The sequence below is a fragment of the Aspergillus pseudonomiae genome (assembly GCF_009193645.1).
Source record: "Aspergillus pseudonomiae strain CBS 119388 unplaced genomic scaffold BDV37scaffold_40, whole genome shotgun sequence".
In the NCBI taxonomy this organism is placed as follows: domain Eukaryota; kingdom Fungi; phylum Ascomycota; class Eurotiomycetes; order Eurotiales; family Aspergillaceae; genus Aspergillus; species Aspergillus pseudonomiae.
Window position 1 is genome coordinate 1,862 of NW_022476032.1, and position 14,872 is coordinate 16,733.

The 14,872-nt window shown below is 48.3% G+C and overlaps 5 protein-coding genes across 5 annotated transcripts; 3 read left to right on the forward strand and 2 right to left on the reverse strand.

The window, feature by feature from the left end:
* The first annotated feature begins 643 nt into the window (after positions 1-643).
* On the forward strand, positions 644-2,018 carry BDV37DRAFT_250307 (LysM peptidoglycan-binding domain-containing protein). The gene is made up of 2 exons (XM_032082170.1): positions 644-1,260; positions 1,322-2,018. The coding sequence occupies exons 1-2, from the start codon at positions 1,020-1,022 to the stop codon at positions 1,609-1,611; spliced, it is 531 nt and encodes a 176-aa protein (XP_031940657.1). The 5' UTR covers positions 644-1,019; the 3' UTR covers positions 1,612-2,018.
* A 2,485-nt stretch (positions 2,019-4,503) lies between these two features.
* Positions 4,504-6,020, forward strand: BDV37DRAFT_294626 (putative aldehyde reductase; the record flags this gene model as incomplete). The annotated part of the gene is made up of 5 exons (XM_032089672.1): positions 4,504-4,773; positions 4,858-5,038; positions 5,090-5,262; positions 5,331-5,427; positions 5,489-6,020. The coding sequence occupies 5 exons, from the start codon at positions 4,504-4,506 to the stop codon at positions 5,782-5,784; spliced, it is 1,017 nt and encodes a 338-aa protein (XP_031940658.1). The 3' UTR covers positions 5,785-6,020.
* A 473-nt stretch (positions 6,021-6,493) lies between these two features.
* BDV37DRAFT_141977 (fungal specific transcription factor domain-containing protein) lies at positions 6,494-8,497 on the reverse strand. The gene is made up of 5 exons (XM_032078846.1): positions 8,204-8,497; positions 7,664-8,154; positions 7,426-7,601; positions 6,848-7,375; positions 6,494-6,784 (listed from the first exon to the last, which is right to left on the reverse strand). The coding sequence occupies exons 1-5, from the start codon at positions 8,343-8,345 to the stop codon at positions 6,538-6,540; spliced, it is 1,584 nt and encodes a 527-aa protein (XP_031940659.1). The 5' UTR covers positions 8,346-8,497; the 3' UTR covers positions 6,494-6,537.
* A 770-nt stretch (positions 8,498-9,267) lies between these two features.
* BDV37DRAFT_283763 (SDR family oxidoreductase) lies at positions 9,268-10,369 on the reverse strand (the record flags this gene model as incomplete). Its single annotated transcript, XM_032087360.1, has 2 exons — positions 9,268-10,059; positions 10,130-10,369. The coding sequence occupies 2 exons, from the start codon at positions 10,367-10,369 to the stop codon at positions 9,268-9,270; spliced, it is 1,032 nt and encodes a 343-aa protein (XP_031940660.1).
* A 931-nt stretch (positions 10,370-11,300) lies between these two features.
* BDV37DRAFT_294628 (uncharacterized protein) lies at positions 11,301-14,597 on the forward strand (the record flags this gene model as incomplete). The annotated part of the gene is made up of 4 exons (XM_032089673.1): positions 11,301-11,576; positions 11,636-11,897; positions 11,956-14,147; positions 14,205-14,597. 4 exons carry the CDS (start codon positions 11,301-11,303, stop codon positions 14,595-14,597), a joined length of 3,123 nt encoding a protein of 1,040 aa, XP_031940661.1.
* Between the last annotated feature and the right edge of the window lie 275 nt (positions 14,598-14,872).

Here is a 14,872-nt window from a genome sequence, read left to right on the forward strand (position 1 = left end):
ATTGGGAGCTACGGGGAGCCCCGCTCCTGCTTACTTTCTTACCAAGTATAGCATTTGGGAGCCTGATTCTCTGGCGGAAATGCATGACATGTTCCATCAGCCGCACACTCAGGTGTTCAATGTCTCAAATCTTCTGCATGTCTCGGCTTCTCTTATGCAGTTATTTCGTCTCCGGTACTACCTCCAATCCCTGCAAGGCCAAGATCAACCTATCAACTGCAGAAGTTCTTTCGGTGGGCAGGATCACTAGTGTATGCGCTTTGCCGTGTCCCAGAATCAGCCCACCCCCCGAGAATACAGCCTCAGCAGCGCAAGTGCACCAGTCTAAGGAACATGGTTACCGGCAAAACTTGAATTGCTCGACTCTGTTCTCTTCGTGCAACCCCTTTCTTAGTTCCCGTTGGGGCTCGCAATTAAGCGACACTCGTGCTCTGTGCGCCAGTCAACAAGCTGTACGCAGATGAGATTGGCCATCACGGACGTTTGCATGTAACTCTCGACCTCTTGTCTCCAACTTGGCGCATGATTAGTCGTTCTTGGCATAAGCAAGGGCCGACGCGATGTCACTATGTCGGAAGCCGTCTGACCTCCAATTATTAAAGCCCCGGTTGATCCGGCATCAGTGGCCGGGTTCGCAGACGGACGTGGTTGCGGGAGATTGTCTTCACGTCTCAACCCCGCATCCCAAAGCCATCGTTGCTTTTGGCGGGGCTCGCTTAGAACAGGTATTTACCCGGCAGCGGCATCCTACCTGCTATACCCGGAGCGGGGACCCTGGGACTCTAGTGAGACATCTATGCAGCTGGGTCACACTGAGCTATACACAGAGTATGGTCGAATGCTCGGGTAGCCGTCGGCCTGGTCTGTCGATTATGTTACTCATTCCTGCTAAAAAAATACTGCAGGAATAGGTATAAGAGCGGGCTAGACACTGCGTTGACAAGAATATTCACCAGCATACCAACTCCAGTTTTCCTCTTCATTTACTCTTCAACAAACCAAAGTACCCAATTAATAACATGATTTTCAAGACCGCTGTTGTCCTGGGATTGCTCCCACAGGTGCTGTGTGCTGGCGTTGCAACGACGCTCGCCACAACCACCACATCCTCTGCAAAACACGAGCCGACCCAGCCGGGCATACCGTCCAACTGTGACAAGTTCCATCTGGTCGGGCCAGGGGATCAGTGCGATACCATTGAGGTCCAGTACGGCATCACGGACGCCCAATTCAAGGCATGGAATCCCAGTATTAACTCCGGTAAGTCTTCCTATTCAGCACACGTTTTGCTATGACTGATTCCATGTCCCACTCATGGTAGCATGCACCAATCTCTGGCTGGACTATTATGTTTGTGTCCATGTCCCCGATGCCACAACGACGACTACTACGAGCAAGCCGCCCGGACCCACGGACACTCCCCCCGAGCCTCGTATGCCTGGCATCGTGGACAACTGTAAGAAGTTCTACCTAGTCAAGTCCGGTGACGACTGTTACTCTATCGACACTGCGGCGGGCATCACCTTCGCTCAGTTCCGCTCGTGGAACACGATGGTCGATGCCTCCTGCTCGAATCTGTGGGTGGACTACTACGTGTGCATAGGTGTCTAGTTTAGTCGTTCCTTATGCCGAAGCATGAGACAGTTGCTGCTGTTGTTATTCTTCTTCTTTGTGGCTGAGCGACACAGAAAGTAATCTGGGACTGAAAATGGAGTAACCACTGAAAAAGGCCGCCTGTGAATTTTCTTTCATCTGTTGTATTCTGTGGATCAGCGTAGGTCGACAAACATGTATTAGGAGTCATGACTTAATGAGGATTGTCATCCCAAGGGCGCAATGATTCAGTTGTCCACAGACTAGCAGATAGGCAAATTGTGATCAGATCAAGGACTTTGACAAGCGAGATTGTCTTATTCACTATAAAGTGAATAATAAATTGATCGCAATACTCTATACGATACACCAGGCGACATATATCGTGTCCTACTAATAGAGTGACTGCTAGAGGGTCTATTGGCCTGTCAGAACTGTGGTATAATGACACTGATAATGGACGGGACCGATGATCTCACCATGTTTATGGAAAAAGATAGGAGATCTCTAGAAAGCGTATATAGACAACGACTCCTCCTCACATTCGTTATCTTATAGCAACATACTTTGGGCAAAGGTGTGTTCACAGTTAAGCTATTACGAGCTCGCCAACACTTTGCTTTGCGGTTTCTATCAAGTCCATACAAGTATGAATCCCAGTCGATTCAGGAAGAAGCCAACCACCCATCTGACCGACTAGTCCCCTGGTCGCCAGTTCATCCAGCATGCCAACCATGTCATTGAGACCTGGGTGCCGGCTCTGCTTCAGTAGCTTTCCCGAATCCCCAGAATAGAAGTCCACCGTAAGGCCATACACATCGGCCCTCAGGAGTCCGCGCATCGTTTGTCGCCAAAGCTCCGGATCAAGGGGGTGGTCCTTGAGCCTGTTAACGACCGGGCATGCTCTGTCCCCCGCCAGGTCACCCCATAAACCACCACTTTCTTCGAGTTTGAATGCAAGTCCGCGGTTTTCGGCTACTGCGAGCGATGCTTCACAGTCAATCATCTGCAAGAGTTGATGATAGAAACCAGGGATTAACGAGAGAAGGGTACCAAGAGCCCGCAGTTTCTCCGTAGGATCTTGGGAGATTATCATTGAGCGAGAGCAGGAGCTGCACTTGAGAGAATCGTGAACGGATCGAACAGCAGTACGGACGACTGTAACACTCGGGACCGCCTCGTTTGTCAGAGCGCGGAGTACTCTAGTAAAATAGTGAATACGGGAAAGACAGCTGCAACTATCCATGTCTTTGGAGAACCGCATAGTGGGTGGTTCTGCTTCACGAGAATTAGAAACAGGAACCCCGCGGTGGGGTGCAATATGCTCATCCAAAAATTGGATGCTGTCACGTAGATTCGTGTCGGTTTGCAAGATACCTATATCGCCAACCGCAACACGAGATACATCGTTAATTGACACTTGGAGCTGCCTCAAAACATGAGGTGTTGCCTTTCGGGGACGACCAGTGGGCTTTTGAGCAGAGTAGCGACATTGGATACCTAAGTTTCTGCAGCGTGAGCAGCCACCTGGCTCCTTCGTGCATGTCTGCTTTCGAGTACCTTCGACACTAGAATTTAGCATTATCCACGACAATTCTTAATAACCCAGACTAATGTACAGGGTGACATACGGCACTTGTCGCACGATTGGCGAATGTTCCGCTGCGACGATGGCTGACTGCCTGAGTCCATGCTTGCAGGATGGATGTAGATGAGTACTGTTGGAGGATGCCGTGGGACGGTCGGCGGCCAGCGGGTGTGTCTGTTGATTAAGATTCTGCCAGTTGTATCTTACGGAGTAACTCGGTGGTATAAAAAGAGATACCTCTAAAGGTTATGATGTATAACCAGATCACTACTGGAGTAGGAAGCGGTACAGACGGTGACATGGCCACAGTGGCCCTGTTTGTCCCAAAAACATTCTTTTCGAACCCTGCCAGTAGGCCCCATCTCTTGGCGGGTTTCGGGTCTCTAGTCTAAGCCCGGAGGTTGGGTTTATGTAGATCTCAAATCTGTAGATCTTGGCAGGTACCTGTAGATTAATAAGCAAGTACAGATTAGAAATATGTATCTAACATAGACAATAATTAACTCTTTTTATAAATCTTATACTTGAATACAGAGTATGCTGGGGGTGGGCCACCATAACGCACATATTATGTAGATTCCAATACGTCATCTAGCACGGATCTCCTGTTTCACCGGTGGCTCCGAGATGGAGGACGCGAGCATAGAAGGCATCTCTGTACCGAATGAACTAAGTATGGCTAGTGAGACAGCGGACGAAAGAATCAAGTGACTCAGGCAGATACGCAATTAATCTGTACGTTTCTTTCTGCGGGAGAGGTTGATTGATTGACAACCGAGTATCACTTCCATGGTTACTGAAACCCGTCCAGTTCCTATGGTTTCTGGCCCGGGGATACTTCGGTGCAACTGCTAGCTTCCCATGTCAGGTCGAGTGGAAGGGTGGAGCCTTGATGTGGATCAGCGCGGAGGGTTTCGAACCTTAAGTATCGTGCAGCATTTGTAATATTGCTGATCCTAGATAGACTGTCTCAGAATTCTCTCATTACCGTGAAAGCCTAGGTGGAACTCCCGTTCTCATGAGTTAAACATTCCACTGGTAAATAATCATTGACTATCCAATGACTAAGAAAATTGCGACGAGAAAAGGTGCTTCCTAAGCTCCTGGATCCATCCGGCGGCGCAAAGTTAAGCCATGTTCACCTAAGCAGGGCAAGACATGGAGATCACATTTGTAATATGCTATATTCTCCTCTTGCTTAAGAGGGTATGATAGAACTGATGTTGGTCTGCCTCTTTTCACTGTGTCAATAAGCCACATCGAAACATTCATCCTTACCATCTATATCGCTTGATTCACATCATTACTTATTCCAACTCACAATGTCAACCCCCACTCAAGTCGTCATCCCAAAAGACGCCTGGATGCTTGTCACCGGCGCAAACGGGTACATCGGCTCGACAGTCGTAAACACACTCCTTGAACTGGGGTACAAAGTCCGAGGCACGGTGCGAGCACCGAAACCCTGGCTGGATGAATTCTTTGTGTCGAAGTATGGGAATGGTAGGTATGAGAGCGTGGTTGTGCCGAGATTAGATGATGTTGGTGAACTCGAGAAGGCTTTTCAGGGGATTGAGGGGGTGGCTCATGTGGTACGTATAGTATACCTTACTTCGATTCATCTTGTTCAAGTACGCTGTCCATTGGATGATGGATAAATGGATGACAGGGTACAGGCATCAGACCTAGCAATGAATCCCAAGCCAAACGAAGTCATCCCCGGGGTTGTATCTGCCACAATTGGAATTCTGGAGGCTGCCAGGCGTGTGAAGAGTGTGAAACGGGTAGTTTTGACATCGTCTTCGTTAGCGTGCTATACCACCCAGCCAGACGTGGAGGGGATTGTCATTGACGAAGGTAGGTGCAGCGTACCATACTTGTCTCAATGCTAATGTGATATATGTATAGGTTCGTGGAATGACGCCGCCATCGCAGCAGCCTGGGATGAGAAGACACCTCAAGCCCAAAAGCCCATAGCCGTGTATGCTGCATCCAAGACTGAGGGTGAGAGGGCGGCTTGGAAATGGATGGCTGAGCATAACCCGAGTTTCAAGTTCAATACTATTGTGACGAGTGCGAATGTATGTTTCTTTAACCCGTCAATGAGGGCTCATGTCGATCTAACCTATTATTTGTTGTTCACTGGTAGTTTGGCACTATACTCCATCCCCAGATCCACGGGTCGTCAATGGGGCAAACGGCCAAGCTACTTGAGGGTGATCCAACCATATTGCACCTACCTCCGGGTAAGGCATCCATCGATCCCTCCCCCTATTTATTGACAACTTAGTTAACAGAATCATGCAGTTTGGTTCATTGACGTCATTGACACCGCGAAACTGCACGCCATCGGCCTCCTTGACCCAAATGTGCAATCCCAGCGTCTATTTGGTTTCGCACAGCCGTTCGCCTGGGATGATATCATCGCTATCCTGCGGAGACTGCGGCCCGATAATGACAAGATCCCAGATCCGTTGGACCACACAAGGGACTTGAGTAAGATTGTTCCAGCGAGTCGGGCGGAGGAGTTGCTGAAGGCCTTTTTTGGGAAGGGTTGGACTTATTTGGAAGAGTCGCTTGCGGAAGGGATTGTTGGGAAGTAGGTACGAAATCCAGAATGTTGAGGGGGGGTTGATAGATAGGCATAGAATGAGAGCTTGTAGGTGCATCTGGGAAGCTATCCCTGTCTGTATTATCAATAACAATCAACGGTATTCAGTAAGTAGAAATGTGACAAGCAGAGTAAAGGTCCGCGAACCATCTTTACCGGATTCTATTTCTAGAGTTTCGCTGTTCGTGGAAAGCTTTCTGTCTTGAACATTGATTTTGGCCATCAAAGAAAGCGCCGATCTGGTTTAGTATTCTGTGCTCTCAGTGGATTTGAAGCTAGAAAGTAGCAGTTCATTGTCAAAGTCACCCAAAAGATTGCCCAGTCTAGAAGTTCTCTCTGTTCGAACAGGGATGTCCAACATCGCTAAAAATAACATATAAATCAATGTCATTTGATCAAGAGCCATCAAGAAGATATTGACTGCAAGGCTCGTGGATGGCACAACAATTACAAAATAACAAAATACCACAAACGCCACCAACCTCATTAAGACAAATTACTAGTAGTAGTAGTCATACCACGGAAGTCCTATGCGGTGATGAAGATATCCTTCTCACTGGGGCCAGGTCGCCCGTCCATCAAAGAGTTGAAAGGCAAACTCGTCGGCGTACCAGTAACCGTACCAGGAGTGACTGTGAATATTGTTTTCGGTCGTAGGTATCACCTGAGATTGATCATATACGCTTCGCCGTGTCATTATAACCAAAGAAAACGCCACTCATATCCCATTTATCTCGACTAAATTTCACGATTGCGCTTTGTGAACCATAGAATACGCCAACCCAAGACATTCTCGCGACGTTTGAAGAAAGAAGGTAAGCTCAGCCAAACTCTGACTTTGTGACAGTTCATCCCTGGTTGCACATGTAGAAAGACGAGAGATCATTGCTTCCATTAACTCGAGATCGCTTTGGGCTGCAGTACTGTTAGGGTTGTCGACCAGACTAGCGAACAAAATGTTGAACGCAGAAAAGATGTATAGGGCTACAAGTCTGATGCTTGTTAGTCCTGTGTATCATACAGTGGAAACGGAGGATAGAGAATTTTTCATATACCGGATCCCAAACGGCCACCATCTGGGAGGAAGGCCCTTCAATAGAAGCGCAGTGTGGCGGGCAGCGCCTACACATGCCGTGTGAGAGAACTCCGTAGCTCGGGGCCGAGTTAGGGTCTTCGGGGCCCGGAAGAATATTTGCGTCTGATGCAGTAAAATAACGGTATTGTGATACGCACATAGGAGTGACACGGTAGGAGACTTCAGATTGCCCGGTAGTTTGTTCACAAATTCTATTGCATGGGCAGGGTCAACAGGTAAGGCCCGTTGGAAACTTGTTAATTCTAGTTGCAAGGCCTGTATGATTGAAGATTGTCCATGCGGGAACGTCTGCGAGGCCTTTGCCCTGTAGAGGGACGAATATATCTTGTGTCGGACGATTGATAGGCGGCGAAACCAAGTAAAAGTATCTATGTCAGAAAGACCGGAGATCTGAGCGATAGACTCATATACCCAGTCTGGATGAGGGCTGTCCGCGCCGAGATAGGCTGGGGCATTGCTGGGTGGCAGGCCTTGCCACGGACGGTATCTGTGAACATTAGACAGCCTGTTTCAATGTGGTCTCTGGGCAAGACCCACAGCTCATCCATTGTATAACCAAGAGACAAAATCAACATTGGTTGCTCCTGTATTGTGCATGAAGACGGGGGGATTACGCAAGTATCATGGATTCCAAATTCAGCGCATGAGCGAATTGCGATAGATAATATATTCTGATACATTGGGGTGTCAAACCCATTGCATGAAAGAAAAACCTATCGAGTTAACATTAGCAACGACCGCATCAAGTGAGGACAGGATACTATATCACACGCACAATGCCTAGGAGTGCTTGAACAGCCATCAAGTCTGGTCTGCGTAAGAGAAGCTCCGGAACAGCGGCAAGTGCATTTTTGTAATATACATTCGACTTCGCTCTAGCGCCACTCTGGTCATGTTGGTGCAGCGATCGGTAGCGATAGCCAATTGCCAATGCTATGTTCAGGCCAGCCCACCATGATGGATCCCGGGGCCGCCTTCGTTCATAGCTGCTATGCAAAAGATCTGTGAAAGTATCAGGGTGGAATAGGGGAAATACATCTTTAGTATAGGTGAACAACGTGCTTAGGACTTCAGCAGCCTCTTGCTGTGAAGGTAGTGCAGTGAATACCGGTAGTCGACCGTTACTTAAATCAGTGTTCAGAAGATTTTCTTTTGATGATTGGGCGTCATTGATCTTGTCTCGAAGGGCTCCGAGTTGAAAACCCATCTCAGACTGTAACCATTCTTCCCATTGAGCTGGCAAGCAGTATAATGGTGTTTTACATGCTGAGAATTATTAGTAGTGGGAAGCAATGAGTCGGTAGCAAAATCTCACAGAGCAAGCTCAGCCAGTCATGGAGAAACGTCCTTGTCCATTGCTTGTATGCGATAAACTCATTAACAAGCTCTGCCTCCACCCCGGCTTGGCATTGGATGCCCTCTTCCCGCTGAGGATGGAATGCATCGTTTAGTCGCATAACCGGAGGCTGTGGTCTCTCTTTACTTTTATTCCTGGAGCGACAAATTAGCGATCTCTATGGGCCTGTCTGGGGCGTGGGCCTCTGATTCCTCACCCGGCACCAGGACGCCGGGATACACGCGGTCGGCTCGTCCGGACACAAACAGCACCTCGCCGTTGACAAACAGAACATGTCGCATGGTCGGATGCCCTTTCGCACTTGACTTTCCACCTGCGACAAAGCTCACAAGCCTAATCCTTTCGGTTAGAGAGTGTGACACATTAGCAGGGACACCGTACTACCGGTCGTTGTCTTGGTCTTTCTTCGCTGGTAGTGTTTAACAACCCGCTTGCACTCCGATCCACCGGGTTCATTATTTAAATTGAGACAAGTTAGATAACAGTATCGGCTGTCTGGGACTGTGGCGCGAACTAAAGGGAAAGAATGCTGGGCATGAAAAACTGAGGTGCGAGGGCATAACTCCGGTGGTCGGTTATGCGGCATTCGCATGTCATAGAGGGAATTGTGCTCAATGGGGAGGGGCGACCTTTTTGTGGGGACGCCGGGGATCGCATCGGGCAGATCTTACCGTAACATTACCATCCTTGCATAACGAGGTAACGCTAAAATATGCTTGTCTGTATTAAAGCTTGTGAAAAGTCAAGACGGCCCAGGATGTCTCCACAGATCGATATCTCAGCAAATCAAGTACTCATTCTATACAACTCGCCTCTTGAACGGAGAACTGGAGATTCCTTTTATGACGGATAGTACGAGTAGGTATAATGCAGGCCCTACACACCCAATGAAGGCGTCAATATTGAAGTTTCTTTGTGTATCACAAAACGCTACCTTCATCAATTGTAAAATTCTACTTGAATATATGTGCCATCATTTCTAGCTATACAAAAACCAAACAAGATTCGATTTCCAATGCAGCCTAGTGTAATTTGCATGCTTCTTCCAGAGCCAACAAGCTATCGGCAGTGTCCTTCACAGTTTCCTGCAGCGTGTGGAAATTGATGCCCAGAAGAGTCTTGATCTTGTTACTCGAGATTTTGATGGATGCCGTTTCATATTGTCCAGGCTGGCCAATAGGGACTTTATCCCTGGCCTCGGGGACGACGGATCGAAGAATATCGCAAATTTCTTGATAGGTGTAGGGTCCAGAGCTAACAATAAAACGCTCTCCTGCTGCTTTCTGGGATTCAAATGCGAAGAGGTGGGCTTGAGCAACGTCGCGAACATCCGCAAAGGCCGGCAAAATTACCGATGGTATCTCAGTGCTGCTACCATTGAATAACCGGTAGATATCACCCACACTTGTATTCAATTTCTCCATAGTAGGAACATGATGCTCCACGGGGCCATAGATCATGGGAGGGCAAATTGTGGTAAGGCTGAAGTGAGGCGCGTTCGTTCCCATGTATCGCCAGGCAGCTTGCTCCGCAATTGCCTTGGAAGCAGCGTATGCAACTATGCCGTGGGCACTTTTAGCCTGTTTGAATGTCATGGGATTCCAGTCTTCTTCAGTATATGTATAGTCGGACTGCGGACCTTTTTCCACGTCTATCACGGCAGCCATCGAAGACGTGATCACGACTCGACTAATTTGCGGTGCATATTCCTGAGCTGCCCGAAGGATTGACGTGGTACCGTTAATCGCGGGCCACAGAAGGTCATGCTTGTTGTCCTGCACTGAAATCTGGAATGGGGAAGCGGTATGAACGATCTAGATAGCTGAGAGTTAGAGTCTCCGACCCCTCGGGTATCGATCAAAATACAGGGATACAGAGTCTTACACCGTCGACCCCTTTCACGGCTTCATTGAAGGCCCCGGGCTGTGCTATATCCTCAACAATAGCGAACGACAGCCGATCACTATACTGCGAAAATCCCTTGCGTACGTTCGCTGCGGCCTGATCCGATCGAACAGTCCCGCGGACATGATAACCCTGTTGAAGAAAAGCTTTCACAATATGAGTTGCAAGAAAGCCTGAGGCCCCAGTGATGAGGATAGTCTTGCTGTGGGCTTCAGTCATGATGCTCATACAATTGGGTGTAGATTTGAACGGTTTGTTGGCTGAGGAGAGTCCGAGACTACATTCCATGTAGACAGATAAATATAATTACTGTCCCGATATTTTGAAGGCCTACATTGCCGCCTCTTCCAATGTCGCAGTTTATCCTTGAATACCTCAGCATAACAGGTTATGTCGGTGGACTCAATCATACTCCGGAGGAGAGGAATAAGTATATCACGGTATCGGAAAGCATAACGCGTACGGGAAGCGGAACGCCGTATATCCCGTCAATAAATCTCCACTTAGTTTCAGTCTTCTTCTTCTTCCTGCGCTATTTTTGAGGAAAGCAAATAATTGACCGCTGATTTCTTCATCGGTCTAATTGACCCACACTCGTGTCCTGGCCACCTTATCTATTCCAAAGCGTTTTACAACCCCACCAAATCCTACCCCGTGTGACGAATGCACTCAATACATTATGCCGGTATACTATAGTATCACAGCTGTATAATCAGCAAAGACGGCTGTGTGTAACTGGGTGCAGTGGGTCTAATCCTCATTGCGGTGAGGGAACTGACGTGAGCAAGACTCACTATCTTGTGTTATCCGGGATGGAAAGTCGTGCCGTGTGGAATATGTTCCTATACTACGATCCCGATATAGTCTCCACCGGTACTTATCCGTTTAAACACGGCAATTATGCAACGGAGTGTGTTATCCCAAGATCACAGAAGGGTTGTACACAAGTTTACCATCATAGGACCAATATGCCTCCACTCCCACATCGGAAGGGATCAACCAAACGGTGGTATATATAATCCCAGTTCAGTCAGGGGACGAATATCCCTCGTACAAGATCATCACATCAAAAGTCTCACATTCTACACAAGATCCTGCTTAACTTTACACTGTATTGTTTCTATTACAACGCTCTCCCAGTCAAGTAGTCATGGGCTTCGATCAGCGACTAATGTGCTGTGTTGTCGACGAGTTGGCGGAGAGTAGACCAGAGCAGCTCTTCTGCGTACAATCTGTTTCTTCCGATTTATCCCAAGGTTGGCGAAATGTGTCCATGAGAGACCTCGCCGGTGCCGTGGATTACACGGCCTGGTGGATTGAGATGGCAATTGGAAAAGGCTTTGACGGTGAGCCCCTGGCTTATATTGGAGCCAATGACATCCGCTATGTGGCTTTCTATTTGGCTTGCATGAAGACTGGCTATGCGGTAAATGCTCCTATGAGTTATTCAGCAATGAATCGAAGCTCTGTCTAATCGGCACATAGGCGTTGTTGCCATCTCCAAGAAATTCAATCGTGGCCACGTCGCACGTTCTAGGTGCCACCAAATGTTCAAAGATTGTCTATAGTGCTGAGAGACACAAAATCGCCGAAGAAATACGGGACAATGTACAAGGAGTCCGATTGTTTGAGATACCGAGCCTCTGGGAGGTATTCGGTGAACAGGCTGCGCCTTACCCTTTCAACGGGACTTTCTATGATTTGCAAAATAAATCATGCATTATCATCCATAGTTCTGGAACCACCGGTAAGCCTTAACAGTTGCGATGACCTCTGCTTGTGATAGGCTAACCCTCCCTCTTCAGGTCTCCCTAAGCCGGTATATCTGACAAACGGATTCTTCAGCGTTATTGACAATATTCACAGGATACCAACTCCGCATGGCAGACTGAACAAGTCGATCAGCTCAGTAGCGCAAGGTAAACGTCTGTTCACCATGGCTCCGATGTTCCATTTAATGGGGCTTGTCACTCTCTCGGGTGCCATTTTCCACGATACACCCGTGGTCTTGAGCCCCGAACGACCGATTACCCCGGCACTACTTTGTCAAATCCTAGAGACTGCGCGTCCGGAAGCAGCTCTGCTCACACCATCGGTCATGCAAGAGTTGTCCGCTTTCGAAGAAGGTTTGATGGGCTTACAAAAGTTCGAAGCAATAATGTTCGGCGGCGCACCGCTTGCACCGGAGGTCGGCAACAAGTTGAGTGAAAAGGTGGCTCTCGTCTCGGTCATTGGCTCCAGTGAAGCTGGGTTCATGCCAGCCTTGATTTGCACGCACCGTGAAGATTGGGAATATTTTGAGTGGAACCCATATAGTCGTATACACATGGAGTCCATTGATGATGAAGTGTTTGAGGCTGTCATACGGAAGGGCGAACATCATGAGTTCTCCAGTATCTTCCATACCTATCCTGATATCACTGAATATCGAACAAAAGATCTATACACGCCACACCCAACCAAATCAGGGCTGTGGAAATATCACGGTCGTCTTGACGACGTTATTGTGCTCAGCAACGGTGAGAAGTTCAACCCGATCGACATGGAGAATATCGTGGAGTGTCATTCCTTAGTTTCAAAGGCCGTCGTTATTGGCCAAGGGCGATTCCAGTCTGCGTTACTCGTACAGCCAAACTGGGAGCAATGGAGTGAGGATCAAGACAAGGAGGACTTTATCCAGAAAATATGGCCTACCGTTGAGAGGGCGAATGCCATTGCTCCCGGCCATGCCCATGTCTTGCGCACAAAGGTTGCCCTAGCTAAGAAAGATACACCATTCGCGCTAACCCCCAAGGGTACAGTCCAGAGAAGACAGATATCCGAAGACTACAAAAATGAAATTGACGCTTTATACGCCAACGACGACGAGGAGTGCATTGATGGTTTACCACAGAGCACAGACCTTGAAAGTATCCAGCAATATATCCGCACAGTGGTGTCACAGCTACTTTCTGTTGAGCAAATCAGTGGTACTAGCGACATATTCTCACTGGGTATGGATTCGCTCCAAACACTGCAACTGAGCAAGATCCTGCAAACTGCCGTCCAGCATCTTTCTGCTGATCACCACTCTGACCCGATTACAAGCCAAAAGCTATACGCTTATCCGACTCCTGATAGGCTGTCACAGTATGTTTATGGGCTGATAAATGGTCAGACCAAGGAGGGCAATACTGAGGATGAGGAGGCTTCTAGACCTGGGAGAATTGCAGGATTGGTCAAAAAGTACACCGGTGATTTACCGCAGAGAAAAATCACAAGTTTCAGCAGGTCAGCAAAGCATGCAGTTATTCTGACCGGTTCTACTGGATCATTAGGTAACTACATACTGAATGAGTTACTCAATGATGGAGAGATCCCCACCATCTACTGTCTCAATCGGGCAGAGGATGCAAGACAAAGACAGATCGACAGCTTCAAGGAAAAAGGACTTGCAATTCCGCACGACTTCGATGAACGGGTTGAGTTCATACACACCCAGTTTGGAGCTCCAAAACTTGGCTTGCCCGCCGACAAATATAACGAACTCACGGAGTGTGTGGATCTCATTATCCACAATGCATGGAAGGTCAATTTCAACCACAGGGCTGAGGCATTCGAGGATCCCCATATCCGAGGCGTACGTAACCTGGTGGACTTCAGTCTACGAAGTGCCCATTCGGCACATATCCACTTCATCTCCTCGATCTCAACCGTGAGTGCGTGGGGCCCTCAGCACGGCCCATCCGTGCCCGAAATCCCTCTAGAGGATCCTGATGTGGCATTGCGCCAAGGGTATGGGGAATCCAAGTTCGTCGGCGAGCGCATCTGTGCTCTCGCGTCAGCTATTGCAGGCGTGCCGACCAGCATCCATCGCGTGGGACAGATCGGTGGTCCAACGATGGAAAAGGGTCTATGGAACCGACAGGAATGGTTACCTTCTCTGGTTGCGACATCCAAGACAATCGGAAAAGTACCAAGTACCCTTGGTGCAATGCCGGTTGATTGGATTCCTATAGTACGTTCCCTTGCCACCCGGGTTCCCTTGGGTTTTGTCTACTAATGGTATCTATAGGATATTATGGCCAAGATCGTGGTCGATATCACGCAGTCCCGACGCGCTACCGAGGACGTCACCAGAACGGCCGCCTTCCACCTCGTCAACCCTCATGCTGCAAGCTGGGAATCACTTATCCCGGCCATCCAGAAGTATTATACCGCTGAGGTTGTCGACATGAATGACTGGATGGCTGCCTTAGAGGGGTTTAGCAATCCAACGGATGGTGATTTACAAGACATGCCGGCTCTCAAAATCATAGATTTCTATAGGGGATTGGCCGGCAATCATGGTACTTTTACCAGCATGATGGAGAATGTGAAGACACAGGCAGCTAGTAAGGCAATGCGTGATCTCGGGCCGATTGACGGGGCTATCATGGAGAACTGGATCAAGCAATGGCAATTCTGAAGATTTGGTATTTCGCTGCCAATCCTATCTTGACTCTATGGACCAAGGGGCGTCATTCATACTTGAAGGCTTTGGTTTCGCAGAAGGCAGTCTGGGGAACATCAGATACAAATGAAGATGTCATAATTGCTACAATATGAAACACGAGATAACGCACAAGCAAGTATAAAATAATAAAAGTATTGAAGCTATTGAACATTTGGCTAGGTGCTTCCCAGTTTATCCAAGTCTGGGAGGAATTTAGCGTGTTCAGTATAGCTTAATGCCTAAGGCTC